Source organism: Callithrix jacchus, chromosome 8, assembly GCF_049354715.1.
Source record: "Callithrix jacchus isolate 240 chromosome 8, calJac240_pri, whole genome shotgun sequence".
In the NCBI taxonomy this organism is placed as follows: domain Eukaryota; kingdom Metazoa; phylum Chordata; class Mammalia; order Primates; family Cebidae; genus Callithrix; species Callithrix jacchus.
The window spans coordinates 55,153,287-55,180,615 of NC_133509.1; the positions used below are offsets into that span (position 1 = coordinate 55,153,287).

Consider the following 27,329-nt stretch of genomic DNA (forward strand, 5'->3'; position numbering starts at 1 on the left):
TTCAATCACTGTGAAACCTTTATTTAAGCCTGTCTTTAGGTACAAATCACAAAAAATGTTCATAGAAGTTCATCCAATTATTATAGCTTCGCATCTCCCTCAATTTCCTTCTTCCCTTTCTTCCTTCTTCCTTTTCTTTTCTCTTATACGTCGTACTTACCCTTTCTCATTTGTGACTACATTCCTAGTCTAGCTTAAATAGAGACATAGAAAAATCCTTACTAAAATAACAAAATCTTAAAATAAATAAATAAAATGCATGTCAAGTACTTCTGGGGCCAGAATGAAGAACAGTGCAAAGGAGGCTCCATCACACTCTTAGAAACATGAAAATCTTAATAAGTAATGGTAATAGAAAATCAACCTACACAAAAAACTCCCTGACCCTTTTTTTGTTCTCAGCTGTCCAGGCTGCAGAAATGAAAATAGCAGACAAGAAGGATACAGATGAGTGGTAGAGGGCGGGAATACAAAGTCATTAAGTGAAAGCCATTATCCTCAGGAAGGCTCCAGAGAAGAGGCTAGGTGGCAAGAGCAGCAGAATTATCTGAAGAACCTCTGGAATACCAACTTCCCCTTTGCTATGGAGAAACAGGGTAGGCATGCCTCACTTCTTTGTGTTTCGAATGCATTCCCCCTTCTCTAATGGGCGAGATTCCAGGCAGCCTTTAAGATCCAGTTCAAAATATACCCATCGGATGACACTTTCTCTAACAGAAGCCTTTCTGGACAGAGTTCCCTGCTCCATCCTCTGGGCTCTCACAAGACCCGTCCATATGTCTAAGTCCACTCAAAACTTGTATTTGTTTAGGTCTATCTGCTGGTCAGGGGCTCTGTGAACTCTGTATCCTTGGTGCCTCCTACAGTGCCTACCACAAAGTAGGTGATTAATAACTGTGTGAGGGAGAAAGAAGAGAAAGAAAAAAAAAAGGGTACTGGAGAGAGGAGGATGGAGGAAGAGAGAAAGAGGATGCATCTGACCTCCTTCCCTGGCCAAGAAAAAGGGAAATTAATTTAAAAATAACTCTGGGGAAAGGGACTGAAAGGGGGAAATGACTTTCCTGAGTCTTGTCTGCTTCTCACTCTTCTCTCTGCCACATCCGCTCACCACTTGAGACCTCACACAACAATGGTCTCGTTTTCACTCCTGATTCCTCAAATTGCCCAAAGGGAAAGAAAGAAGCCAGACAGCGTTCTGACTTCTTCCATCCCATCTCTTCAAACCTCAGATCATCTGTTTTCCACTTTGGGCCTTTCCCTCCTTGTCCTCTGCCCCCCTCATCTTCCCCACACACCACTCCTGGAGGACCAGGAGTGGCCCTGGAGGACCAATCAGGCCTCTCAGGCTGCTGTGCCATCCATGTCCAGGTGGGAGCTTCTGCCTCAGAAGGAAACCAAGAGGCTCTCAGGGGCGGCCTGTGGTGTCTCAGCTAGGAAACACTAGACCAGGCCAACAAAATTACCTGAGAAAGAATACTGTTAAGAAGGGCTAGTCGGGCCGGGCGTGGTGGCTCACGCCTGTAATCCCAGCACTTTGGGAGGCCGAGGTGGGTGGATCACGACGTCAAGAGATCGAGACCATCCTGGTCAACATAGTGAAACCCCGTCTCTACTAAAAATACAAAAAAATTAACTGGGCATGGTGGCGCGTGCCTGTAATCCCAGCTACCCAGGAGGCTGAGGCAGGAGAATTGCCTGAACCCAGGAGGCAGAGGTTGCGGTGAGCCGAGATAGCGCCATTGCACTCCAGCCTGGGTAACAAGCAAAACTCCATCTCAAAAATAAAATAAAATTTAAAAAAGAAGAGTTAGGCATCCCAGGGATGGGCGAGGAGAAAGGAGCAAGTTCTGGGGGAAAAAAGGACTGAATGACTTACAGTCCTTCCTCCCACACTCCTCAAACTCTTTCATGGATGGCCATTCCCCATTTTTCCCTTGATCCATGGGTCAGAACCATTTACCTGACTGTCCTCTCATGATCTCTACACTTTGGCTACTGAAGCTTCTTAACTCTCTTTCCAACCAGATGAACTTTCCCTCCCAAGAATCCTTCAGCCTTGTGCAATTGCTCCTGGCTCTCCTTTCCTTACCTGGATATTCAGCTGCCTCCCCTTCCCCAATATGCTTTCCCCAGGAGTTCTGGAACCACCATTTCCTCAATGGAGATCAAACGTACAAAAGCAGTTTACAATGCACAGCATGAGAATAAACTTCTGCCACGAATAAAACCTTCTCTTTCTCTCCCATAATCTCTGTCCTTCTCCCAGACGATTTCTTACGCCTTCCTCCGCCATACACTGTTGCTCCCTCTTCACCCAGCAGGCTTGGTTTGGTGCGGGGTGGGAACCAAAGCTGTATGCTGCACAGTGGGCAGTGTCAGGATGCAGGCAGGCATCTCAGCCCGGGGCCTTGGCAGAGTTCCCAGGCAAAGCCATCGGCCCAGGCCGGGACAGTAGGCATGGATAAGGTGGGAGAGGGCATAAGTACGGTGACTGTAGCCCCCCAGCACCAGCAGCTCCCCCTGCAGCACAGCACCTGCAGCTCCCACATGGGGGGAAGGTAGAGGTGTCAGGTGAGTCCAGCTATCAGTCCTTAGTTCATAGGTCTCAAAACTCAGCAGGTCCCCAGTCTCACCCAGCCCACCTGCCACATACAACCGCCCACCCAGTGCAGCCATGACATGGCCAGCCCGAGGTACCCCCATAGGGCTCAGAAATGTCCCTGGCTTCTCAAGTTTGGGGTCATAGTGCAGCAGTGAGGCCAGGTATTGGCCAGTCCCACCACAGCCACCGCTCACATACAATCGGCCCTCCAAAATGGCAGCTGCGTGGGCAAAACATGGTGCTGGAAGTGCAGGTGCTGGCCTAAGGGAAAACAGGATAAGATAAAGGCAACTAGCATCTTCAACTCTCCTTCTATTCCGAGTCTCCTAATCTCTCCCTTGCCTGCTCACCTCCAGACATTGAGCTCAGGGTTGTAGGTCTCCACAGAGTCCAGGGCAACACCATTTTGTCTTCCACCTAGGGCATAAAGTTGTCCATCCAGTGCCACCAAGGGGAAAAAGCTTCGAGCCTGGGACAGAGGAGCCATCTCCTCCCAGTCCTCTTGATTGGGCTCCCACCTGGACATAGGCAAGAAGAGTGACTCTGTGTGGTTGGCTAGGCCAGCAATTTCTCTCCCTGCCCACCTTGGGGCCTACCACTTCCTGCCCACTTTTAGAAGCTCATACCTGAGAGTTGATGCCAGGGTGTTGGAGTGACTGTAGAAATCTTGTCCCCCACACACATAGAGTTGACTTCCTGCCAGGCTCGCAGCCCCATGCCGGAAGCGTCCTGGGGCAGGCAGGGCAGGCAGCTGCCCCCACTCCACAGTTCTTACAAGTCCGATGCCACAGCAGAAGGCTCGGGCCCACCACACTGCTTGGGATGGTTGTCTTAGGGCCATGTCTGGTCTGAGCCCATCCCCACCAATCACTACCAGTGCTTGGTCAGGCTCCCTCCGTCTCTCTTGGCCTGGAACATCAGCCTCTACCATCAGCTGGTGCAACAGATCTGGGGTCAGGGGTGGAGGTAGCCCGGCTGCCCGCACCCTCCGCAGCTCTCTGGTGGACATGCGGCCAAAGCGGACACATTGCAGCAGGGCCTTGGCCTCTGACTCCTGGGTCTCGGGGTTGGCAGCTAGCCAACACCGTGCAGCCACAAAGGCCTCGAACTCCTCCTGTACATGGAGCTCATCACTATCCAGGAGCTCAGCCAAGCAGGCAGCTGGTAAAGAAGGGAAAGCACGGCACAAGGCTACAGCAGGTAGGTGGGTGAGGAGGTAGTGACGGGCTTTGCTCCAGAGCCTCTCCAACCCAGGGGCTTCCGCCATGGGGAACAGGGCCAGGCAACGGGCGGGGCTGAGGCCCTGTGCCAAGCCTTTCTGACACAAATCCAGGCAGGAAGAGCTCTGGTACTGCAGAGCAGCCTGAGCAGCTCTCAGGAGTCCTGGCCACCTTGCCCGCACAACTCCAGAGTAAGCAAAAGAGACAAGGAGTCGCAGGTCCCGGGTAGAGATGGTCCGCAGAGATACCTCTGTGCCCTTGGATTCCCTCATCCCGCTCAGGAGCATGGCCCCAAAGAACTCACTGCCACAGGCCAGGGCCGCTCGGTGCACTGTAGGAGGGCAGAAGAAATAGAGGAGGACTCAAAGTGTTGCAAGACCTATAGGCACTACCCCAACTTGGCACCTCCAGATGTGGCCCTTCAAGCCACCCACTGCTACAGGCCAAACTGTGGTGTGCATCAGAATACCATGGGTAGTTGTTAAAATGTGGGTTTCAGTGGCCCACTCCCAGAGATTCTGATTCTACAGTTCTGGACGGAGACTCTAGAAATTTGTATTTTAACACTTCAAGTAACCCTATGTGATTCTCATGTTAGTGGCCTGAGGACACTTTGATAAATATTGCTTTAGTCCTTTTGGTCAGGTTGGTTAGAAAAAAAAACTGAATGGATCAAGTCAAGAAGCATTTACTAAGAGGGGCACAAAATAAATGGAAAAGACCAACATGCAACTTATATAGGTCTTTCTATGTTGTGCACAAAATAAAATTCTTTACAATTTCAAGAACCAAAATTGACAACTATTCTGTTAGATTTTGCTGGGAAAGTGGCACCACTTGGGAATGGCTGTAATCCAACTTCATCTGATTACTGTCTCTTCTTGCCTAAGATTTAGTCTTTAATGTTTTCCATTTGTCTCAGCTTTTCTCTGCATAACCCTCTCCTGATCTTGGTATAATTTATAGAATCATGAGATCTGAAACTTGAGACCTTCAAAATAACCTAATTCAATTATTCCCTTTAAAATAAAGGAACTGGCTGGGTGAGGTGGCTCATGCCTATAATCCCAGCACTGTGGGAGGCTGAGGTAGCTGGATCACTTGAGGTCAGGAGTTCAAGGCCAGCCTGGCCAACATGGTGAAACTCTCTCTACTAAAAGAATACAAAAATTAGCCAGACACAGTGGCAGGCACCCATAATCCCAGCTAGTTGGAGGCTGAGGCAGAAGAATCACTTGAACCTGGGAGGCAAAGCTGCAGTGAGCTGAGACTATGCCACTGCACTCCAGCCTGGATGACAGAGCAAGACTCCACCTCTAAATAAATAAATAAATAAATAAATCAAATAAGGAAACTGAGTTGAGTCCTAGAGAAAGGACAGGATTTATTTTCCATTTCCATCTGGGCAGATCATTTCCATCCACTGTCACTGATGTCAGGCTTCAGTAAGCATGCTTGTGTACCAATGCCTTGGTTATGACAATGGAACTGTCCTATTAACATGTATTGTTACACAGTTAAGCCTCATACTCCATAAAAATATTTAACTTGAATCTATTAAACTTTTTAGATCTAAAGTCAAGTTTATAGGAAGTTGAAAGGCTAAAGGAACAAGTTAGACAAAACCACAAGGGGAAGAAAAATATACAAATCTAGAAAAGGGAGCATTTTATAGGATAACCTTTTTTTTTTTATAGACAGGGTCTCACTTTGTTGCCCAGCCTGGAGTGCAGTGGTGCAGTCTTGGCTTACTGTAACCCCTGCACTCCAGGTTCAAGCAATTCTCGTGCCTCATCCTCCAGAGTAGCTGGACTACAGGTGCACACTACCATGCCTGGCTAATTTTTGTATTTTTAGTAGAGACAGGGTTTCGCCATGTTGGCCAGGCTGACCTTGAACTGATCTGCCTGCCTTGGCCTCCCAAAGTGTTGGGATTACAGGCGTGAGCCACCACACCAGGCCCAGGATAACCAATCTTATACATTATTGTTTTTTACCAATCAATATATCAAGTAATAAAAAAGGGGAAGGAGGACTGTACTAGATTAAAGGAAGCTTAAGAGACATACAACTGAGAATAGCACAGTCCTTGATTAATTCCTGGATTGAACAAACTCATTCTAAAAAATGTTTTTTGGGCAAATGGGAAAATATAAATGTGGACTAGGTGATATTAAGAAATTACTGTCCAGGCACGGTGGCTCATGCCTGTAAACCCAGCACTTTGTGAGAGGCTGAGGCAGGTGGATCACCTGGGGTCAGAAGTTTGAGAGCAGTCAAGCCAACATGGTAAAACCCCATCTCTACTAAAAATACGATAATTAGCTGGATGTGGTGGTTCATGCCTGTAATCCCAGCTATTCAGGAGGCTGAAGCAGGAGAGTCGCTTGAACCTAGGAGGTGGAGGTTTTAGTGAGTTGAGATCATGTCATTGTACTCCAGCCTGGGCAACAGAGCAAAATTCTGTCCCCAAAAAATAAATAAATAAATAAATAAATTACTATTACTCTTGTTGTGAATGATAAAGGTATTATGGTTATGATAAAACGTCTTCTTTGCTTTTTTTCCTTTCATACCCAGTCCCACAGAATTGTCCTCTTTTAAAGGGATGCATACTCAAATATCTATGAGTAAAATTTCATGAATTTCCTTTAAACTTCAGCAAAAAATAAAATAAACAGAAGAAATAAATATAGTAAACAGTTAAGTCTGGGCAATGGGTGTTTAAGTGTTCATCTTATTCTTTGCTTTGGATATTGCTTTATAATAAAAAGGTGGGTAGGAATGCTGCTAGAAGTCCTTTTGGCAGGTCACAGAGGCCCAAGCTATTGAAGAACTCCATGTTGCCTGGACCAACTGTGGCATGTGTGCCTCTCCCAAAGGGCAGGTGTTGTTCATATGACTTTCCATTGTCTTTTAAGCAGTAGGTAGCGGACTGTTACTTCCCAAGTAGTAAGCATCAATGACAGATTTCAAATATATATTGTCTTAGAACATCTACATTCCTCAAAACAAGCTAAGCTATCTCAGCTTCCATATCATCAATCAACCTATAGTTCAGAGCCAACCTTGAAAGGGCTCACAATCACTAGTATTCACCTCTTAATCATTACTATTCCCTAGGATTTTAAGTGACAGGTTCCCAACCATTAAGTAGGAATGTTTCCTAGGGAAATAAAAGCAGTGATACAAGTATGCTTAAATTCAAAAGCCGAGTGAGAATTTTATAATTACAAACATGTAAATCACCCCTCCATCTAGTGCTATCAGAAATGAAAATAAAGACTTTTGGAGTAGTTTTCCTTTTAGGAGTCCCAGAAGCACTTTAGATACCAGTCACTCCTCTAATGAGCAGTACCTATGTGACTCTGGACAAGTCTTGAATTCTGATTTCTTTCCTTTTCTTTTTTTTGAGATGGGGTCTCGCACTGTCACCCAGGCTGTAGTGCAGTGGCACGATCTCAGCTCACTATAATCTCCCCCTCCTGGGTTCAAACAATTTTCCTGCCTCAGCCTCCAGAGTAGCTGGGACTACAGGCATGTGCTGCCATGCCCAGCTAATTTTTATATATTTTTATCAGACATGGGGTTTCACCATGTTAGCCAGGATGGTCTCGATCTCCTGGCCTCATAATCCGCCTACCTCGGCCTCCCAAAGCCCTGGGATTACAGGAATGAGCCACTGTGCCCGGCCCAGATTCTGATTTCTTCATCAGTGAAGTGTAAGAGCTGAACTAGATAATCTCTAAACTAGTCCTTTGTAACTTTAAACTTTGATGTGTCCACATTCCAACTTCATTTTCCAGGTCCTATGGTGTCCGGGAATAATGGCATAGGAGCATTGCATGGCCTAGTGGAAGCAGACTAGACTAGTAATGTGGACTTGTATCCTGGTTGTCGCAAGTCAACATCTCTGAATTTAATGTTCCTTATTTGCACCTATAGATAATGATACTGACCTCACTAGCTTTCAGTGAAAATTAAGAGATGTCATGTGTAAGTTTCAGGCACCCATTGCCTCACTAAATGTTAGTAGACTCTGAATAACACTCAACTTATGCAACCCTACTTAGCTTTTCTGGTGATGAGCAGGGTTAACTTCAAAGTGCCATGGCCAGACCAGGCACGGTGACTCATGCCTGTAATCCCAGAACTTTGGGAGGCCAAGACAGGTGGATCACTTGAGGTCAGGAGTTCTAGATCAGCCTGGTCAACCTGGTAAAACCCCATCTCTACTAAAAGATACCAAAAAAAGTAGCCAGGCGTGGTGGCAGGCACCTGTAATCCCAGCTACTCATGAGGCTGAAGCAGGAGAATCACTTGAACCCAGGAGGTGAATACTGCAGTGAGCTAAGATCATGTCACTGCACTCCAGCCTGGGTGACAGAGTGAGACCCTGTCTCAGAGGAGAAAGAAAAAAAAAAAAAGTGCCCTGACCTGGTAACCTTAAACAGTACCAGAACTTGCTCATTAGTTGCAGGGCCTATGAGTCAGCCACAGTGTCAAGCATACCAAGGTGAAAGGACACATTGAGTTTTCCACCATGTTCCCCTGGCTTCCCTGTGTCCCGAATGGAAGATGACAAGAAGGGCCTTTGGTTAATTTCTGTTGAGTCAATCCACTTTCTGCTTGTTCTACCGCCATGGATTGTACCCTTAGCTCTAGCCAGCTGGCTGGAAATTCCCTGTTACTGGACACAGGAAAAGCCAGATATAGGGCCAGTTTAAATCTGTCAGCTCGCCTAGAAAACAACTCAACCGCGCATGCTCAGCTCTCGGTGAGGCAGGAGAGGCACCAAAGGCCATCCCAGGGAAATTCTGACAACAGCAGGGATCGAAACCATCATGGTGGGGATCAAACCACCTGCGGTTTGCACACACCATTCCGGCATCATATGCACCTGCAGTAATTTAATGCCCCACAGGCCCTCACCCCGCAGCTGGAAGCCGCCTGCCTCCAGCTTCAAGTCACACCCGATGCCCTCTCGGTAGAGGAGCTCGATTCCGCGCAGGTTCTCCCTCAGCTCCTCTGCCTGGCTGGGCTTCTTTACATCTTCCCGGGCATTTCCAGCCCTCTTGCATCTCCCCTGGGCAGCAGCCTTCACCCGGGGCGCTCCCAGCGTCTCAGCTGCCGCCAGCACATCCCCCTGCGGGGCGGGGCCCAGCACCCCCTCATAGGCAAAGGTCAGCACGGCCTCCCATCCCCCTGGGGATACCTCGAGGCTGAAGGGGGGCCGCGGACCTCCGCCGCCCAGCAGCCTGTCTCGGAAGAGGCTGCTGACTGCGGCCAGGATCACCCGATGCACCCCGTATACCCGCCCCGCGACTGACACCTCTTCGTCCAACAACAGTCTCTGCTCCCGCAGCCGCTGGGCCTCGGCGAAAAACTGGCTCGGATGCTCCTCGCTGCGCAGCCACTCGGGCTCCGTCTCGTCTTCATCTTCATCCTCTTCCTCTTCTTCCTCTAGAGACGAGGCTGAAAAGGGAAGGTTCCCTGGGACCAGGGGCCTGGGGTCAGGCTCTTCCAGAGGAAAGGAAGGCAAACTGGGATCCTCGTCTGGGGAGGAAGGCCAGGAAGCAGCTCTCTGGGCGTGCACCGGGAGTCCAAGGCAATCCTTCTGGACGGGAAGAGAGATACTCTCCAGCTGAGAAGGATAATGTGGGGTGTCTGAGAGGCTCATGCTGGGGTTTGCTGGATAGCTGCAGATGAGCAGAGGCAAGACAGCCTAGTGTCAGAGCTGGACCCAGAGAGGCCAGAGCAACCATGTCTCCGGCTGGTCAAAATGTCAGTCTCTCCCCTGCTCCAACACCCTCCTCCTCCCCCAGCCACATCCCAACACAGGAGTATCACGGATATACAGGGCAACTATGGGATACAAACGGTGCAGCAAAACATGCAAGAAGCCATGTAAAGATCCAGTACCACACTCCTCCCCTATTGCCCCCATCCTTTTAGTCACCCTCAGGAGACACCAGTGTTCCGCTTGCCCTCTTACTTGAGCCCCTGCTGTGCTTGGGGCTGTGTGGCAGAGCGAACTTGCCCACATGGCATCCCTGTCAGCCAGTGGCCCCACGGGGCTAATTATAGCTGGTGGTGGCTGGCTAGGCACTTGGCACCTGGTGTCCTAACTCCGACACCCAATCCCCTGGGCTCCCTCCCACCTATAGGTCATACAAGGGTGCTGAGCTAGGCAAATTAGAAAACCAAGGAGAATGAGGGGATCCAATGGAATGAGCCCAAGGCCAGAAGGGCTGTGCTCACCAGAGTGGGCTGGAAGGGTCAGGCAGAGTCTGGACTGGGCTTTGGCTGTTGACTTTTCTGTAAATGATAAAGCTGGGACCTGGCTGGGCATGGTGGCTCTTCCCGGTAATCCTAGCACTTTGGGAGGCATGGTGTGGGTGAGTCACTTGAGCTCAGGAGTTTGAGACCAGCGTGGGCAACATGATGAAACCACAGATTTTTTATTTCTACCAAAAAATACAAAAATTAGCTGAGCGTGGTGGTTCATGCCTGTAGTTGCAGCACTTTGGGAGGTCAAGGCAGATGAATCACTTGAGGCCAGGAGTTTGAGACGAGCCTGAGCAACATGGTGAAACCCCATCTCTACCAAAAAGTACAAAAATTAACTGGGCATGGTAGGCCACACCTTTAGTCCCAGCTTCTCAGGAGGCTGAGGTGGGATGATCACTTGAGCCCAGGAAGCAGAGGTTGCAGTGAGCCGAGGTTGTACCACTGTACTCCAGCTTGGGTGACAGAGCAAAACCCTGTCTCAAAAAATAAAAAATCTAGGACCCAGGAGGGAACAGCTGAGACCCAGGAGCGAACATAGCCCAGCCTTATCCATAGAGGACGGAGGAGTGGGGAAAGTGAAGGGGCAGGGATCAGGGTTATGGACCTAGATGTCTCACCCCCAGCACAGGGCTTCCTCTCTGTCCAGAGGTGGGGTCCAGGGTGAGAGTCTGAAATTCAACCCAGTGTCTTTGAAAAAGTCTGGGGAATTCTTTATTTTGAGACGGAGTTTCACTCTTGTTACCCAGGCTGGAGTGCAATGGCACAATCTCGTTTCACCACAACCTCCGCCTTCTGGGTTCAGGCAATTCTCCTGCCTCAGCCTCCTGAGCAGCAGGGATTACAGGCACACGCCACCATGCCCAGCTAATTTTTTGCATTTTTAGTAGAGATGGGGTTTCATCGTGTTGACCAGGATGGTCTCGATCTCTTGACCTCGTGATCCACCCGCCTCGGCCTCCCAAAGTGCTGGGATTACAGGCGTGAGCCACCGTGCCCGGCCCAGTCTGGGGAATTCTAACTCCCATCTTGGCACTGGGATAAGAACCAGATAGTGGAAGGTGTGGTTGAGCTGCATGCTGTGGAAACCAGAGTCCTGTGCTAGATGGGCTATGGGCATGCAGGTATTCCGTTTGAGCCAGTCAGTAACAGCCACTCCCTCTCCCTCCAGGACAACAACTCTTTTCTCATCCTGAGACCAGGTGCTTGACTAAAGCCCCTAAAAGCCTGGCAGTCACTTTGTGCCACAGTTTTGAGTATCATATTGGGGAAAGGATTTGGGAGAAGATGCAGTGATGTACTTCCTCTCCCTTCTCTTGGGGAGGTAGGGTAGGCCAAGAGCGGCTACTTCCTGGCCTATACAATGTCTGGCCCAGGCCAGATAGGTTGACTCCACAGGCAGACTTAAGAAGGGAAGGAGTATGATTGTCCCTTGTGATTCAGATGAAAGGGCTCATGTGGAGGGTGGGGTAGGGTGGGAAAGTGGGCTGACCCTCAAAGCACCCCCTCCTACTTTCAGAGCTGTCTCCATTCCCCCATTTGTTGCCTGGGTACCTCGGCAACTCTTAGTAGCTAGCATTCCCTGGGTGAGCCTAGCCAGCAGGTGCACTTTCCAGAATGACTGAGAGGCAGTTTGTGGTTTTCATGGCCAGCAAAAGGGGAGATAGTGTCCAGGCTCTGCACCCTCTTTCCTAGTTCATACATTTCAGATGCCTCTCATAGCCTCCCCGCAGCAAGACAATGTGACCAGCATCTTGACCCCCGACCAGGAGGCGGAGGAACTGCAATCTGGTGGAGTCATATCCCAAGCCAGTATCTCTGCTCACCACCTGCCTACAAGGATGAGGACCCTGGACCCTGCTACGAGTTTTTTTTTTTTTTTTTTTTTGAGACGGAGTTTCACTCGTTACCCAGGCTGGAGTGCAATGGCACGAACTCGGCTCACCGCAACCTCCGCCTCCTGGGTTCAGGCAATTCTCCTGCCTCAGCCTCCTGAGTAGCTGGGATTACAGGCATGCGCCACCATGCCCAGCTAATTTTTTGTATTTTTAGTAGAGACAGGGGTTTCACCATGTTGACCAGGATGGTCTCGATCTCTTGACCTCATGATCCACCCGCCTCGGCCTCCCAAAGTGCTGGATTACAGGCTTGAGCCACCGTGCCCAGCCTGCTACAAGTTCTATGCCAATTCCATAGTCCTGGGATAGCTCCATGCAGCTTGGTAAGACCCAGGTCCCACAGTAAACTCCTGAAGGTAGGATAAAATCTGCATGTGGGCTACCACCACCTTCCATTACAGCTCTGGGACTGCCCTCCAGGTCCATTAGCTATCCTCCTGGTTGCAGATGCACTGGCTAGTGAGGGGTCTTGGTATCTCAGCCAGGATATAGCACCATGTTCACCTCGACAGAGGAACCCCACACCAAGCCACACTCCCAAGATGATCTGGAGAATTCTGGGGCCAGGACCAGCAAGGCCCCAGTGCACTTCAGCTGGGTCACAGAAGGCATGGTAATGGATTGGAGCTCATGGTTCCCTAAGTCTGGGGATCTAGGTAGGTGAGAACTCTTTGCTCCAGGGGAGTTTTTGGGGAGTGCTTCTGAAGAAGGGGGCATCCTCACTGCAGGGTGCCCATGGCTCATTATCCTATTCTTGACATCAGTCATACTGTCACTGGGTTGTCTATCTCAGCCCTCTCCAGCAAAGGCAACATCAAGGCTGGTGAGTCTGTAGTGACTCCCACTCCACCCTTCATGTTTCCCCCATCCCTCATATCTGTTAATGAATTGTATGGTGTTCTGTGATTATCAAACTTGGTCATTTCCCTACTGCCCCAACCCCTGCCATACTTCCATTTCCCCTTTTGGTACTGGTGGTACCTAGACAGCCCTACTGCTTTGGGATGGGGTTTTATTCCCATGAAGAAATGTGTATCCTCAATCTCATTTCCAGGTTCCTATATGATTCAAGATGCTTCAGAAAATAGGACTGACAAGGGTGTACAGAATGGGAGTTGCCTGGCCGCAAAGTGCCAATATGGCTGGGATTTCAGCGGTTGTCGAGAGCAAGGGTCCTGCCTCTATGGGCTCGCTAGTCACTATGAGGTGAGTGAACCAGAGAAGTATAGAGAGCGAAGGCTTGCCCATTGCCTGGCATAGCATAGATGCTTGATTCATGTGAATGGGGTAAAACCTTCAAAGATGCAGATAAATTCTAGTAAGTCTGGGAAAACTAGGTGAAAACATGGGTAGAAAGCATTGTTTTAGGAATGCATTGATTTTCCCTTCTGTCTGCCCTTTTCCTCAGGCCATGAGCATGGTGTCTGCAGCAGCTGTGCCAGGATAAACCATACCCAGTCATTGGCTTTTTTGGGGGGAGGGGGAAGGCCATGGCAAAAACCACAAGCCTCTGTGGAGCTATCTGCTCACCTTCCTCATTGCTGTAGGTTTCATCCTTATTCCCCACCCCACCCTCCACACCAGGCTCTATTAATCACCATTCCTCTCATGCCCTTCCCAGCCCTACCTCTGGCTTCTAGGACCTGATCCTAAAGCCTCTTTTCTATCAGTTTTCCTAAAAGTGGACAAAAATGTCTCCTAACCTTGCAGTGGTAGGGGTGGTATGTAAGGAGTAAGGAGAAGGGAATGTGCAGGTGGAGTAAGGAGAAGGGAATAAAGAGAATGGGGAAAGCCATAAAATGATGTCTCTGACTTTTAGACCTGGATCTTATGACACTAGTGTGGAGACTCACTCCGGACCTTTCAACTCCCCTAAAGCCGAGCTGAACATCATTGCCCCCATCATCGCCAACTTCCTGCTCTGCACCTGTGCCCTCATCAACTTTGGCTGTTTCTACACCTACATTACCTGGCTGCCTGGTTAATGTGGGCAGGTGTTGAGGTTAAGGTCCAGGGCTGGAAAGACCTAAGGAGTTGGGAGGGCATCCTTGGGGTACATGAGTGGGTGGTGCTGAGGTCAGGACAAGGGCCTGCATTTCCTCTCCCCTGCAGGCTTGTGCCCTTCCTTCTGCAGGTAAAGTCCCTTGCTCTCCCTCCTGGGCTCTCTGCTCTGCCTGCTCATCATGTTCCTCCTCACATGGTTGGTTCCTCCTGCTGTTGCTCATAAGAAAACTGGTGAGTAGGCGGGTGAGTTACAACAGGAGGCTGACCCCCACAAAAAGCCCAGAACTACTAACAGTAAAATCTGTTTCCTCTTCTACCCGACGATTGATGCACCACCCCTTCCTCTTTTCAGTTGTGAACTGGGGCTCTTCAGTCTAGGCAGACACCTATCACGTGGCACTGTCCTACTCAGTGAGCCTCACCAGTGTGCAAGATCACATTAAGAACTACCAGTAAGGAAGTCTCTAGACCAGAGGTTGAAAATGGTGGCCAAGGAATGAAATCTCTGTCTGAATTTTGATTGTACAACATGTACAATTTTTAAAATAAACTGCCAACACTTAAGATCCAGGCATCTGCTAATCCTGGGCCTCCATCCCACAAGACACAGTTAGCTGGGGCTGAGTAGCTCCTCTCCTGTGGGACAAAGCAGCTGCTCTCCAGTTTTATCACAGTTCCCACTTGGTCCACTTGATTCTTTAATACTACACGACTGGTTCTTGCAGACTTTTGGCTTTTTGGGAAAGCCTATGGCAAGAACCATGAACCTCTGCAGGGCTATCTGCTCAGACAGAGAAGGAAACTAGCTTCCTGAATTCTGGGAGGAGTAGTGGAGAAAAAGAAAGTCTTCTGGTCATCCCTCACCCAACATACCATATCCCCTTCTTTCCTCGTTGCTTCTCCTTTCAGGTCTTGTGTTTGAACCAACTGAAGTCCAGTGTGCTGGTCATGGGACATCAGAAAATTGGCAGAAGGGCCTATATCTGCTGTGGAGTATTACATAGGTATTCTACTGTAAATGTGAGATAGAGAAGAGTAAGATGGGCATACAAATGGTCAGGAACTAGAAATAAGAGGAAATATAATCATGGTGAAGACTTTGCTTCCCACAGCTGCCCAGCAGTGCCTGTGTCCCCAGGAAAAAGACCCCCACTCCTTCATCGCTTCCTCCGAGATATCCTTTTCTCTCCTCTACATAAAGTGATGCCTTTGACTACAACTATGGCTTAACCTCATAAGGATGCCAAGAGGGTTAAGCTTGGCTACTCAACACCAAGCTCAAGGTGAGTGAAAAGGGGCCTAAGAGAAGGACATGGTGTGAGAGGTATAGAAACTGGCTTTCAAAGACAATCTGGGAGGCACATGAACTCATCTAGAGTTACCAAGACCTAAGACTGAATAGAACTGGGTACTAGATGTGAGAGAAATGAATTTGCTTGAGGTTTAGTTCTCCTGAAATGTTTGGGGTGGGGGAAAGCTTTAAATGTCAGGTGGGAGAAATTCTGATCAAAAGATAAAACATAGTAGGGTGAGCTGGAGTGTGGTAAGGGCTATGGTCCAATTCTAGAGAAGGGTTTCTGGCACTACCCTAATTCTAATAGTATTACACATCTTGCCAGTTTACGTTTGGGGCATCCTTAGTAAAAAGATAACATTATTTTGTGTTATAACACAAAATATAGCCCCACTGTTCCCAGTAAACCCAGAATATTTGGATGTCATGGGGATGGATACTTAGTAGAAAGGAGACCAACCCTAAAACATGCCCTGTTTTAGGTAAAACAGAGTTGGAGAGTGGGTTAGAGTAGCAGGCACCCAGGAAAATGAAAAGGGAATGTCGTCAGTCAATGTGGAGAGAAGCCACATGACATTTCTCTGGAATAGCAGTAATGCTCTTAGGGGAAGAGAGGTACGATACAAGGAGCAATTACTCAGTTGCATAAGATGTTTGTCTCATTCTTTCCTTCTCTTTTCTCAGGCAGCATCCTTACTCCAGCAGCCTCAAACAATATTCCAATCCAAGCAGGGCCAGAGGACTGTGGACATGTACTGGCTCAGTAATGAAGGTAGGGACTCCATGGCTCCCCAGGAAGTCCCAAGTTCTCCAAGTTCCAGAGAGAACAGGAAAGGGAAGATCGGGACATAAAAACCAGAACAGGACTAGAAAATGAACTCTGCATTTACCAAGTGCCCAATGCTCTGCTCCCACCTCAGAGGACAACTGCGGTGTTTAGGCCAACAGAAAAGCTAGTGTTGCTGGAGCTGAGCAAACAAGGAATTGAGTAGTGGATGAAAGTGGTAGGTGGGGCAGGGCAGAGTGGATCACAGAGGGCCTCACAGACCTTTAAAAAAGACTCTGGTTTTTCCTTTGATGTAAGAAAACAATGAGGGTTTTGAGCAGAGGAGTAACATGATCTGGTTTCCATGCTAACACTATTCACTCTGGCTGCTTTGTGGAGAATTGCCTCTACATAGCAATGGTGAAAGGAGAAAGACCAGCCACAACAATAATCCTGACAATACAGAATTCTCACATTTCTCCTCACTTCCACTGCTGCCACTGTAGATCAAGTATCTACAGTGGAAATGAGGAGAAATTGAATTCTGGATATACTTTGAAGGTGGAGCCAAGAGGATCTGATGAACTGGAGAAGAAGAAAGAAAACTGCCAAAGATACTTTGGTATGAACAACAGGAAGGATTGAGTTGTCATTAAGAGAAACAAGAAAGACGACAGCACTAAGTTGGAGAAGTGCAATTTTGAGTATGTTAAATTTGAGATGCCTATTACACATCCAAGTAGAGGTGCCAATGGGCAGGTAGGTATTTGGGATGAAGTCCAGGTTGGAGCTATAACTGGGAGTCACCCCCATCAAAATGATTTTAATGTATACAACTAGATGAAGTCACTGCAGGTATATGTGTAAAGAGAGCAGTCTGAGGACTAAACTCTGTGGAGATGAGGAAAAACTGGCAAAGGAGACTAAGAAAGGGCAGTCAGTAAACTAGGAGGCAGACGAGAAAATGCACCCTAAAGCCAAGTAAGGAAACTGTTTCAAAGAGGAAGTGCCAAATGCTGCTGATAGCTTCTGAAGATGAAGAATACACCATTAGACTTAGCTATGTGCAAGTCATTAGTGAATGTGGTAAGAATAGTTTTGGTAGAGATTTTAAAGAGAAATTGAAGACCAGGCTTTTTAAGTTTTGCTATAAAGTGGAACAGAAAAATGGGAAGCAGTTGAAAGGGCAAATGGGGTCAAGAGGGCATTATCTGTAAAATGAGGAAAACAGTGGCATATTTGTGTGCTGATGGCAAGATTCAGGAGAGAAGGAAACACTGACTCTCCAGGAAAAGAGGGAGAATTATCCCTTGAGAGAGTCTTGCTGTCACCCAGGATGCAATGCAGTGGCATGATCTTGGCTCACTGCAACCTCTGCCTTCTGGGTTCAAGCAATTCTTGTGCCTGAGTAGTTGGGATTACAGACGTGTGATACCACACACAGCTGATTTTTTGTATTTTTAGTAGAGATGGGGTTTTGCCATGCTGCTCAGACTGGTCTGGAACTCCTGGCCTCAAGTGATCCACCCAACTCAGCCTCCCAAAGTGCTGGGATTACAGGTGTGAAGCACTGCACCTAGCCCTGACTTTTAATCAGTAAAGTATCCTCTAATCTGCAGTGACAATCCAATGTCCTCTGAGAAGCAAAATCAGCTCTGGTTGAGAACCACTGGTTCATGGTAACAGGAAGGAAGGCAGAGGACATGGGTACAGATGCTTAAAGGTGGTTAGTTTCAAGGGTTGAAGGCTGTAAATGTATACTGATTGCTTCTATTTTCTTACTGAAATAGAAACCAAGGTCAGAGAATGGGGGAGATGTTAGAGATTTGAGAGGACAGAAGGTCTGAAAGAGTTACTAGAGAAGAGGGCAAGTGAACGGACTAGAGAAATGGACTATTTATGGGTGGCATAAAGGACCCAGTTTAGTGTCATGGTCATAAATTTAAAGATCAGTCAGCATAGCTATTTTTTACTAGCCCGTTTGGCTCCATGGGTCTAAAGTAGGTGATCAATTGAATATGCCAAAAGCAAAAGAGGGGAAGGGAAATGAGGCGGATTATGGGAATTTAGCTGAAGAAGGAGGGAAATAAAAACACATGGGGGATAAACTCTGTGAAAGGAAGTATGATCAGTGGACCATAGGTCCTGGTGAAGGGATGAACTGCTGGATTTAGCATACTAACAAAAATGAACTGGAAAGATAGGAGGTGGTAGCAGAGAGTGGGCTATTTGAAACTGAGATGTGGAGGACCTGCAGCTCTAGAACATGACCAAAGAAATAAGTGGTTGAAGTGGTGTTAGAATGATCTACCTGAATACTGAAATCCTCAAGATTTATGACAACAGTGGTGTTCGTGTGGTAGTTTGTTTCAAAGCAGAAGGGTACTAGGGATGAGGGACAATGGTCTGGAAACAGTATGAGAAAAAATGAGGACACATGCACCACCTCCAGGCCCAGTGGTACAACGGGTGCAAAAGGGAAAACACCACCACTACCAAGTAGAGTCCTTGTAAGAAACCAAGCCTGAAGAGCATGAATGTGAAGGGAACATTCAGAGAAGAGGCTGAGATACAGAGAATTTGACATATGACTGGCTATCAGTTTTAGAGGGCACAGTGGAAGAGCTGCTAGAGTTAGAAAAGGTAAGTAGATGCGAACAAAATAGTGGAATCACTGTTTTGTTCATGTAGGGGAAAGTATATGGAGTACAGGCAGTTTTACTCGAGAGTTACAAGTTAGACCAATCTCTAGGCTGTTTGTTTGTTTTTAAGAGAACAAGGTTTTGTTCTGTCACCCAGGCTGGAGTGCAGTGGCAGAATCGCAGCTCACTGTGATCTCAAACTCCTGGGGTCAAGCTCTCTTCCCAACTCAGCCTCCCTCAGAGCTGGGACCACAGTGAGCTGTGACTGAGCCATCGCTCCCAGGGAGCTACAGTGGGCCACCATACCCAGGTAATTTTTAGATTTTTCGAATAGACGGTATCTTGCTATGTTGCCCGGGCTGGGCTTAAACTCCTAGGCTCAAGGGATCCTCCTGCCTTGGCCTCTCAAAGCACTGGGATAAGAGGTGTGAGCCACTGCACCCAGCCTCTGGGCTATTTGAAGAGAAGTCTTGAGTATCTACTTCAAAGAATTTAAATGAGAGAATGAATGTAAAGCAGTTAGCATAAGACCTGATACTGAAATAATAATAGTTATAATACCATTGTTGCCAGGCACAATGTCATGCCTACTCAGGAGGATGAGGGGATAAGACTGTTTGAGCCCAGTTTAAGACCAGTCTGGGCAACACAGCAAGATTCCATTTATTAACCAAAAAAAGAAAAAGAAAAGGGAAAAAAAAGGATACCTCATTCTTGGCTCCACAGCAGCAGCCTCCAACAAGAATTTATCAAGCACCAAATCTATATATTGGTCCTGAACAACACCATCCAATCACCAACATACAAAAAAAAAAAAAAAAAAATTTATTGCTGAGTCATTTGGGGGTTCCATAAAGGACCGCAAGCCTTGCTTGGAGTCTATAGCTTTGCTAGCTAGGACTCCCACGACATCAGGACAGAGACTGACGCACAGGGTCCTTTGGGTTCCAATTAGGGAACTATCTACTCTGATTCTGTTAATCTTATTAGTCCCTCCAGGTCACTTCTACTTCATCTGTCCGATACCTGTGGAAAAACAGAAAAAACAACGTGGAGAACTAGCCTTTAACATCTTCTATTCTTCTCTGCCCTCATGTTCCTGGACTCTCTTCCCTGCTGATTTTTGTCTACATCCCAATAATCTATCCTCACCAAGAGGTGAATACACTCACCTCTGTGTAACCCCAGAATCACTGAGGGGGGTCCTGTGTCCAGCCTGAAACATCTCCCAGCCAGCCTGGGCTATCATGGCTCCATTGTCAATACAGAATCTGGGATTCAAAAGAGATATGAAAATTGGCATCTAAGGGTGGGAAATCACAAGAACAGGAGAAGTCGAAAAGAAACCAAAGGGAAAGTGTCTTTACCTCTCATCTGTAGCGAAAAGCTGGGCTCCACGTTCCTGGCACATTGTCGCCATCATCTCCTGCAGCCTCACGTTACCTACAAAGAGGCAGGGAACACGGTTAGCTTAGTTTTAGCTACCTCTTCATGGTCCAGCAGAATACACCATGTGCGCCTACTTTTAGAACAATGATGTAGGGGATCAGGGCGAGGATTGGGAAGCATACCCCAAACCCTTCATGATTTAGAGTATCAGGAGGAAGAGGCACAGTGCTAAGAACAGGAAAGAGAAACATTGTTCAACAGTACGTACACCCCACTCCTCCTACAATGAGGGCCTCCTGGGAGCCACAATGTGCCATGGCTCGCTCTGTGATCTCTACCAGCATTGCAAACACGGTTTCCTGTCGGGGACAGACAAGGAGAAGAGATCAGAGGGGCATCCCAGCTGGGTTCTGCTCTACTATATAAAAGCTCCTCCAGCCCCAACTTTCTGTCCCAGCTTTTTAATTCATTACCTGCAGGGAAAAACACAGGTCCTCAGGAGTACACTCGCCTGTGGCCAGCATCCGATGGGCTACATCCTACAATTAAAGAGAAAAACAAATGCATCAACAAATCATTTTGTTCTCACTTCAGACAATAATAAATAAATAAATCATGGTTTTGCAATTACATGAGAGCAAAAATTAATATATTCGGAGGATCACCATATTTCACCACAAATCAAGTTACCAGAACATCCTGTACCACATTCCCTTCATTGGCATCACAGTATAGAATGAGCAGTATTCATTTAAGATGCAGTAATTACTTTTTGAATGCTTATCCTGGCATCTCTCACCCCTTACCCTGCTTAATTTTTTACCTGTACTCACCACCATCTGACATTTCATTATTTTCCTCTTTCTTTTTATCTCCCCTGCTCCCTAACTTAGAATCAAAACTCTATGTAGGCAGGGATTTTTGTTTTGCTCCATGCTGCATCTCTACTATCTAAAACAGTACCTGGTACACAAAGATATTCAGTAAGTACCTTCTAAATGAATCTACCCAGCACATGATATTGACCAGCACTGCGCTATATGAATACACTGTGCTATATGAAATACAACAGTAAGCAAAGCAGATATGCTTTATTTAAAAAGCACGAAAGTGCCTGTCTCATCACCTCTCTCACACTCACCTCAATGAAAGACAGGATCCCTGAGAATGAGACGTCCATCCCCTTTACGGTGTACGGCAACTCAACTAGCTTCTTGCCTCTATGTGGGAATGAGTATACCAGGCACGAAGCCTACAGTCATCTGGCTTCTCACCCTCCAAAGCCCCTCCCAAATTTTGTTGATGTATACGGGAAAATCCCTGAAGCCCCAGCAGCCAGCCTGCTTCCACCATATGTCCCCTTACCGCTTTGCCATCTGTTCAATGTTGTATCCTGGACTGGGGTCATTAGAAATCTAGCAGTAGAAAAAAATAAGGAAGAAGTGAATGGAAGAGGAAAAATCAGACATGCAGGAAGCATAAGAAACTCATTTACTATTTCCCCCCTCCACCTCCATGGTTTCCCTAAAATTCACCCACATTTTATGTTCTCTGCAGCCCCACTGGCTTACCTTCAGCACTCGAGCAAAACGATCCAGACAGTTACCCACTGCAATATCGATGGTTTCCCCAAAGATACGGTACCGATGTTCTGAGTATGCAATCACCTAAGGGTGATGAGGATGTCCATGAAACCCCAAGTCTGTAAAGAGGATTATTTGGCTTTGGGAGAAAAACATAGCAGAGAATCAACATGACCACCAGAGCTTCCAATAACAAGTGGGAAAAAAGTATTTCCCAAATGGTGAATGGGTAACATTTTTACAGCTCTGATTTGAGAGGAATCTGTATACTCTTAAGGATTCCAGGAACAGATCCTAATCTACAACACAGTCTAGGTCCAGGCAGAAACAGTCATTCCAAATACATTTTTTTTTTCCTGGCTTAAAAGTTCCTAATATATCCTTTAAATGCAATCTTGACAGTAAGGAACAAGCTTTTCTGCTTGTAGGCAAAGAATAAGACCCCTAAATTATCACACAGGGGCAGCGGTATTTTTGCTTTTTTAAGACAGGGTCTCACTTTGTCTCCCAGGCTGGAGTGATGTGATCATAGCTCACTGCAGCCTCAACCTCCTAGGCTCAAAGGATCCTCCCACCTCAGCCTCCTGAGTACCTGGGCAACCATGTGTGGCTAATTTTTATAGTTTTGTAGAGACGGGGTCTTACTATGTTGCCCAGCCTGGTCTCAAACTCCTGGTCTAAAGAAAACTACCTGCCTCGGCCTCCCAAAGTGCTGGGATTATAGGTGTCAGCCACCATATCAAGCAGGGCACTGGTGTTTAAAAACAAGAAGCAGAGTTGAAGAACTCAAAAATCTCATATGGAGTCAGACTAAAGGCCCAGCCAAATCAGCAATGGCAATACACTTAAGGTCATTTTTCTTTTATTTTTAGTTTTTTTTTTTGAATACAGTCTTGCTCTGTCACCCAGGCTAGAGTGCAATGGTGTGATCTCAGCTCACTGCAACCTCTGCCTCCCAGGTTCAAGCAATTTTCCTGCCTCAGCCTCCCAAGTAGCTGGGATTATAGGCGCCTACCACCACACCCCCCTGATTTTTGTATTAAGGCCATTCTTCATATGTGACCAACTTTTAACACAGAGAATATCTGTCACCTACTGACACATATGCTGCATACTTATAACACCGAGGGCTTCCTAGGAACCATGGAGTCCCTTTGCGTTCCCAGTGCTGTTAGGGATTTCTTCCCTTTCTGATATAGATCTTTCTCTGCTGTCAAAAAGATATTAACAAAAGGGGAAGGAAAAATCCTGCCTTTCTGCTTCTGCTATCCACTCCTCTTCACCTCATCACCCTCAGTGTTTATTACATCTAAGCAAGCAGCAAAAGAGAAGAGGAAGACAAAACCACTCCTTTTCATCAACTCTCTTGACTCCATTATACTTTTAACAACCCAAGTCCCTAACTTTGTATGTCATCCTGCAGGCCTCAACCAACTACTTGCCCTCTACCTGCTGAAGTTTCTACATCATTTTCATGGGAAACGTGTCTCATCTTCTAGACACAACCCTTTCATGAGGTGGGGAAAATGCTGAACTATTTCTAATGATAATCAAGTGCTGTGCTGGAAAGGAATCCAATCCTAACCTTAAAAAGGTCATATAAGGTATCCCAAACAACTTTAGCTTCACCTATAAATTTAAAATACCTTCTGAGCTGGGCACAGTGGCTCACACCTGTAATCCCAGCACTTTGGGAGGCTGAGGCAGGTGGATCACCTGAGGTCAGGAGTTGCAGATCAGCCTGGCCAACATGGTGAAACCCTGTCTCGACTAAAAATACAAAAAATTAGCCAGGGGTGGTGGCTCATGCCTGTAATCCCAACTACTTGGGAAGCTGAGGCAGAAGAATTGCTTGAATCTGGAAGGCAGAGGATGCAGTGAGCCAAGGTTGTGCCAATGCACTCCAGCCTGGACAATAAGAGCAAAACTCCATCTCAAATAAAATAAAATACCTTGTATAATTTCTGAAGTATTTTTCAAGTTATTTATACTTCTTACTTCTTAGAATAACAAATCTATATAATCATCCCCAGTAACATAAAAACATGTAGTTGCCCTAAAATAATAAATCAGATAGTGGTCCTTAGTTTTAACTGCTAAGATTTATAGACAAAATAAGCTTGAAAATAATGCAAGATCGTTCTTTCAGATAATCATTATTTTAAAGGCTTAATCCTTACCATTCATTTATTTCCTGAAGTAGAAATTCCTAATCTTTATAATCAGATATAAAGTCTCATGATAATCAGGTAAGTCATCTGATGTTCTGATCAGGCTGCCAAAATCTGCAATGCCACAAACTCTGTTGGGGGTTTTCTGGTTTACAGTATTTTAGGTTCAGATGAGCCCAGCTTTGTTCCTGATGTTCCCATGACTCAGGTAGAACAAGGAAGACACTGGTTCAGTGCCTCAGAAGCTGAGAGGGAATGGGTAGAGTACTCTAAATACCTGTGTATTCCCTCCACTGACATACAACACGGTTGGGCTGGTGGCTCCAGTGATGAGGCGGCCCATCTCAATGTGGCCTATACAGTGGTTCACACCCAACAATGGCTTATTCCACAGCTGGGCCACAGTACGAGCCACGACGGCCACAGAAACCAGTGGGGCACCCATGCCAGGGCCTAGGAGGATAGAAATGGAAGTTATAATCCTAGAGACTGGAAAAAAAACAGGTGGGGGAAGTAAGGGATATGAGGTGGGGTAGGGGTACCAGTGATGGCAGAGGTAAGGTGTTGGCTATTTTGACCTAGCCAGGTTGCAGGTACATTCCTCCATCGTTGACCACTCTCCCAGCCATACCCTTGGTGTATGCAATGCAATCAATATCCTGAGAGGTTACTCCAGATTCTGTTAGTGCCTCCTGTAGTAGGTCTAGGATAACAGCTCGGTGATGCCTGGCTGTGTCACCTGGAAGGAATCCTAGAAAATGAACATAGGTCAGAGATCACAGGGATTTTCTGTAGCAAAGGTGGGTAGGAAGTTAAAGAAAGCAACAGGAGTTTTAGTGATGTAGGAAGAGACCTTTCACTTTCCTTAAGCATCCTATCTTCCAGGTTTTCAGATACATACTCTTTCCAGCTTCTACATAGGCCGTTCAACTTTCAGAAATGCTCTTCTTCCTACCCAACTCCTACTCAGCCTTCAGGACTCAATGCCAGTGGTATCTACCTCATACTCTTTGGTGATCTTTCTCTGTGACCCTACAGAACTCTATGGATGATGATGTCATTTATTTAACATAATAATTATAGCATTATAATTTTCTATGGTTTGCTCTTTTTTTTAAAAAATATGTATATTTTTTCTTTTAAAGACAGGGTTTCACCACGTTGGCCAGGCTGGTCTTGAACTCCTAACCTCAGGTGATCTACCCGCCTCGGCCTCCAAAAGTGCTGACATTACAGGCGTTGAGCCACCACACCCGGCCTGGTTTGCTCATCTTAATCATGAGTATCTCAAAGCATTGAGTATTTTATTTATCTTTGTATTCCCAGTGCCCAAGTGTCTAGAGGAGTGAATGTTAAATATACATATATATTTCTAATGAGTAATCTGTCACAATATCACCTGTTCAGGGAGGTTTTTCAGATACATGCAAGTCAGTTGCTCTCTCCTATGCATACAAGTGTTTGAAGGATGAGTAGGCAAGATATAATCGCTTACTAAAAATATCAACTAAAAGTTGTAATGTGTTTGGTACTTTCATCTTATCTTTAAGATTTAATGATACATGTATTATTCCTATCTTAAAAACAAAGACTAGGCCCGCGTGGTGGCTCAGCCTGTAATCCCAACACTTTGGGAGGCTGAGTTGGGAGGATCACCTGAAGTCAGGAGCCCAGACCAGGTTGGCCAACATGGTGAAACCTCATCTCCACTAAAAAAATAAAAATTAGCTGGGCATGGTGGCACACACCTGTAGTCCTAGCTACTCGGGAGGCTGGGGTAGAAGAGTCACTTGAACCTGGAAGGCAGAGGTTGCAGTGAGCCGAGATGGTGCCATTGCACTCTAGCCTGGGCGACGGAGCAAGACTCTGTCTCAAAAAAAATTAAAAAATAAGCCGGGTGCAGTGGCTCACGCCTGTAATCCCAGCACTTTGGGAGGTGAGATCACGAGGTCAGGGCAGATCACGAGGTCAGGGGTTCAAGACCAGCCTAACCAACATGATGAAACCCAGTCTCTACTTAAAAATACAAAGATTAGCCGGGCATGGTGGTGCACTCTTGTAATCCCAGCTACTTGGGAGGCTGAGGCAGGAGAATTGCTTGAATTCGGAAGCCGGAGGTTGTGGTGAGCCGAGAGCGCGCCATTGCACTCCAGCCTGGGCGACTCAGTGAGATTCCATCTCAAAATAAAATACAATTAAATTAAAATTAAAAATAAAAATAAAGACCAAATGTCCAGAACATATTTAATATGAATATTACAAAGCCAGCCAGTTCTGTCTGGCATGTAAGCTGGGAGTCTTTTCCACTCTTCTCTCTCCCCATCCTATTTTTTTTAAAGCATTTTTTTTTTTTAACAGGAGTGTATATTCGGGCCGGGCGCGGTGGCCTAAGCCTGTAATCCCAGCACTTTGGGAGGCCGAGACGGGTGGATCATGAGGTGAAGAGATCGAGACCATCTTGGTCAACATGGTGAAACCCCGTCTCTACCAAAAATACAAAAAAATTTAGCTGGGCATGGTGGCGTGTGCCTGTAATCCCAGCTACGTGGAAGGCTGAGGCAGGAGAATTGCTTGAACCCGGGAGCCGGAGGTTGCAGTGAGCCGAGATGGCGCCATTGCACTCCAGCCTGGGTAACAAGAGCGAAACTGCGTCTGAAAAAAAAAAAAAAAAAAAAAAAAAGGAGTGTATATTCAGGGCAACTGGAATCTATATTCCTACTAAGCATTTTTTAAACAGAATGTTTCGAATCCATCTCTATTACACTGTTTATCATGCTGAAGAATAAACATCTATTTATATATCTGATTCCACAACAAAATCATAACATCTATTTCTAAACGCTTAGCACATAAAATGCGCTCAATAAAAGGTAAACTAACTTCTCAGATCCACCTCCAAGTGCCTATACCTCTTCTAGCTATCAGCCCTGTGATGTCAATAAAGTCACATAATTTCCCTGAGACTCGGATCAAAAGCTGTAAGAACGGACAATGCACCCAAGGCCCCACTTAACTAGTATTTAGGAAGATGGAAGACTAATTCCGTGCGGGGAAGTGCGCGGAAAACTCTCAAGTCCCTTACTAACCCACCTGTGCCCGGAGGCGTGACATAAGTCCGCCGCGGGTTCGCCAGCACCTTGCCATCCCGCACCACTCCCACGCCAATCTTATTGGCGCTGCCTTCAAAACCGAGCACCGCCGGCATGGCGAAGCCGGGGAGAAAACGCCGACAGGACTCCTAGCAACCTAAGAAGTGGAGGTCCTTCCAAGTCCGCGCTGTGCCGCAGCTTTCCGGGGCACAGAAGAAGAAGGCGAGACTGCAGATAGCACTGCGAGAGACACCACAGAACTCCCGCGAGCGGAGACCCGTCAAGGCCCCTCCAGGGACCTGTCTTCCTAACTGCCAGGGACGCCGAGCCGCCTCTGTGCTTTACATTCCTATCAGTTTTTCTATCCCTTTCCTATGGTCCAG

The 27,329-nt window shown here is 46.9% G+C and overlaps 2 protein-coding genes across 6 annotated transcripts; both read right to left on the bottom strand.

Annotated features, from left to right (window-relative positions):
• Positions 1-19,540, bottom strand: KLHL33 (kelch like family member 33). Of its 5 annotated transcripts, none has more exons than XM_054239774.2 (5): positions 19,422-19,540; positions 8,755-9,521; positions 3,229-4,153; positions 2,953-3,120; positions 1-2,863 (listed from the first exon to the last, which is right to left on the bottom strand). In XM_054239774.2, the coding sequence occupies exons 1-5, from the start codon at positions 19,424-19,426 to the stop codon at positions 2,311-2,313; spliced, it is 2,418 nt and encodes an 805-aa protein (XP_054095749.1). In that variant the 5' UTR covers positions 19,427-19,540; the 3' UTR covers positions 1-2,310. The 5 variants fall into 5 exon arrangements, with proteins under 5 accessions (XP_054095749.1, XP_035115852.2, XP_009003904.2 ...); XM_035259961.3 differs by lacking the exon at positions 19,422-19,540 and adding an exon at positions 14,886-15,025; XM_009005656.6 differs by lacking the exon at positions 19,422-19,540 and adding an exon at positions 10,084-10,234.
• On the bottom strand, positions 19,355-27,202 carry OSGEP (O-sialoglycoprotein endopeptidase). Its single transcript, XM_002753708.7, has 11 exons — positions 26,948-27,202; positions 24,489-24,608; positions 24,135-24,310; positions 21,675-21,770; positions 21,469-21,518; positions 21,245-21,323; positions 20,577-20,642; positions 20,372-20,462; positions 20,082-20,157; positions 19,887-19,985; positions 19,355-19,740 (listed from the first exon to the last, which is right to left on the bottom strand). The coding sequence occupies exons 1-11, from the start codon at positions 27,060-27,062 to the stop codon at positions 19,701-19,703; spliced, it is 1,008 nt and encodes a 335-aa protein (XP_002753754.1). The 5' UTR covers positions 27,063-27,202; the 3' UTR covers positions 19,355-19,700.
• Between the last annotated feature and the right edge of the window lie 127 nt (positions 27,203-27,329).

Excerpts from the sequence above, each read along its gene's own strand:
- KLHL33 (XM_035259960.3), bottom strand. The coding sequence starts at position 9,873 with ATGCCATGTGGGCAAGTTCGCTCTGCCACACAGCCCCAAGCACAGCAG. Across the intron at positions 4,154-8,754 it reads AGGCGGCTTCCAGCTGCGGG|TGCACCGAGCGGCCCTGGCC; the intron begins GTGAGGGCCTGT and ends GCCCTCCTACAG. Across the intron at positions 2,864-2,952 it reads CCTGAGCTCAATGTCTGGAG|GCCAGCACCTGCACTTCCAG; the intron begins GTGAGCAGGCAA and ends GTTTTCCCTTAG.
- OSGEP (XM_002753708.7), bottom strand. The coding sequence starts at position 27,062 with ATGCCGGCGGTGCTCGGTTTTGAAGGCAGCGCCAATAAGATTGGCGTG. Across the intron at positions 21,771-24,134 it reads TCAGTGGAGGGAATACACAG|GTGATTGCATACTCAGAACA; the intron begins GTATTTAGAGTA and ends CATCACCCTTAG. Across the intron at positions 19,986-20,081 it reads CTTTTCGCTACAGATGAGAG|ATTCTGTATTGACAATGGAG; the intron begins GTAAAGACACTT and ends TTTGAATCCCAG.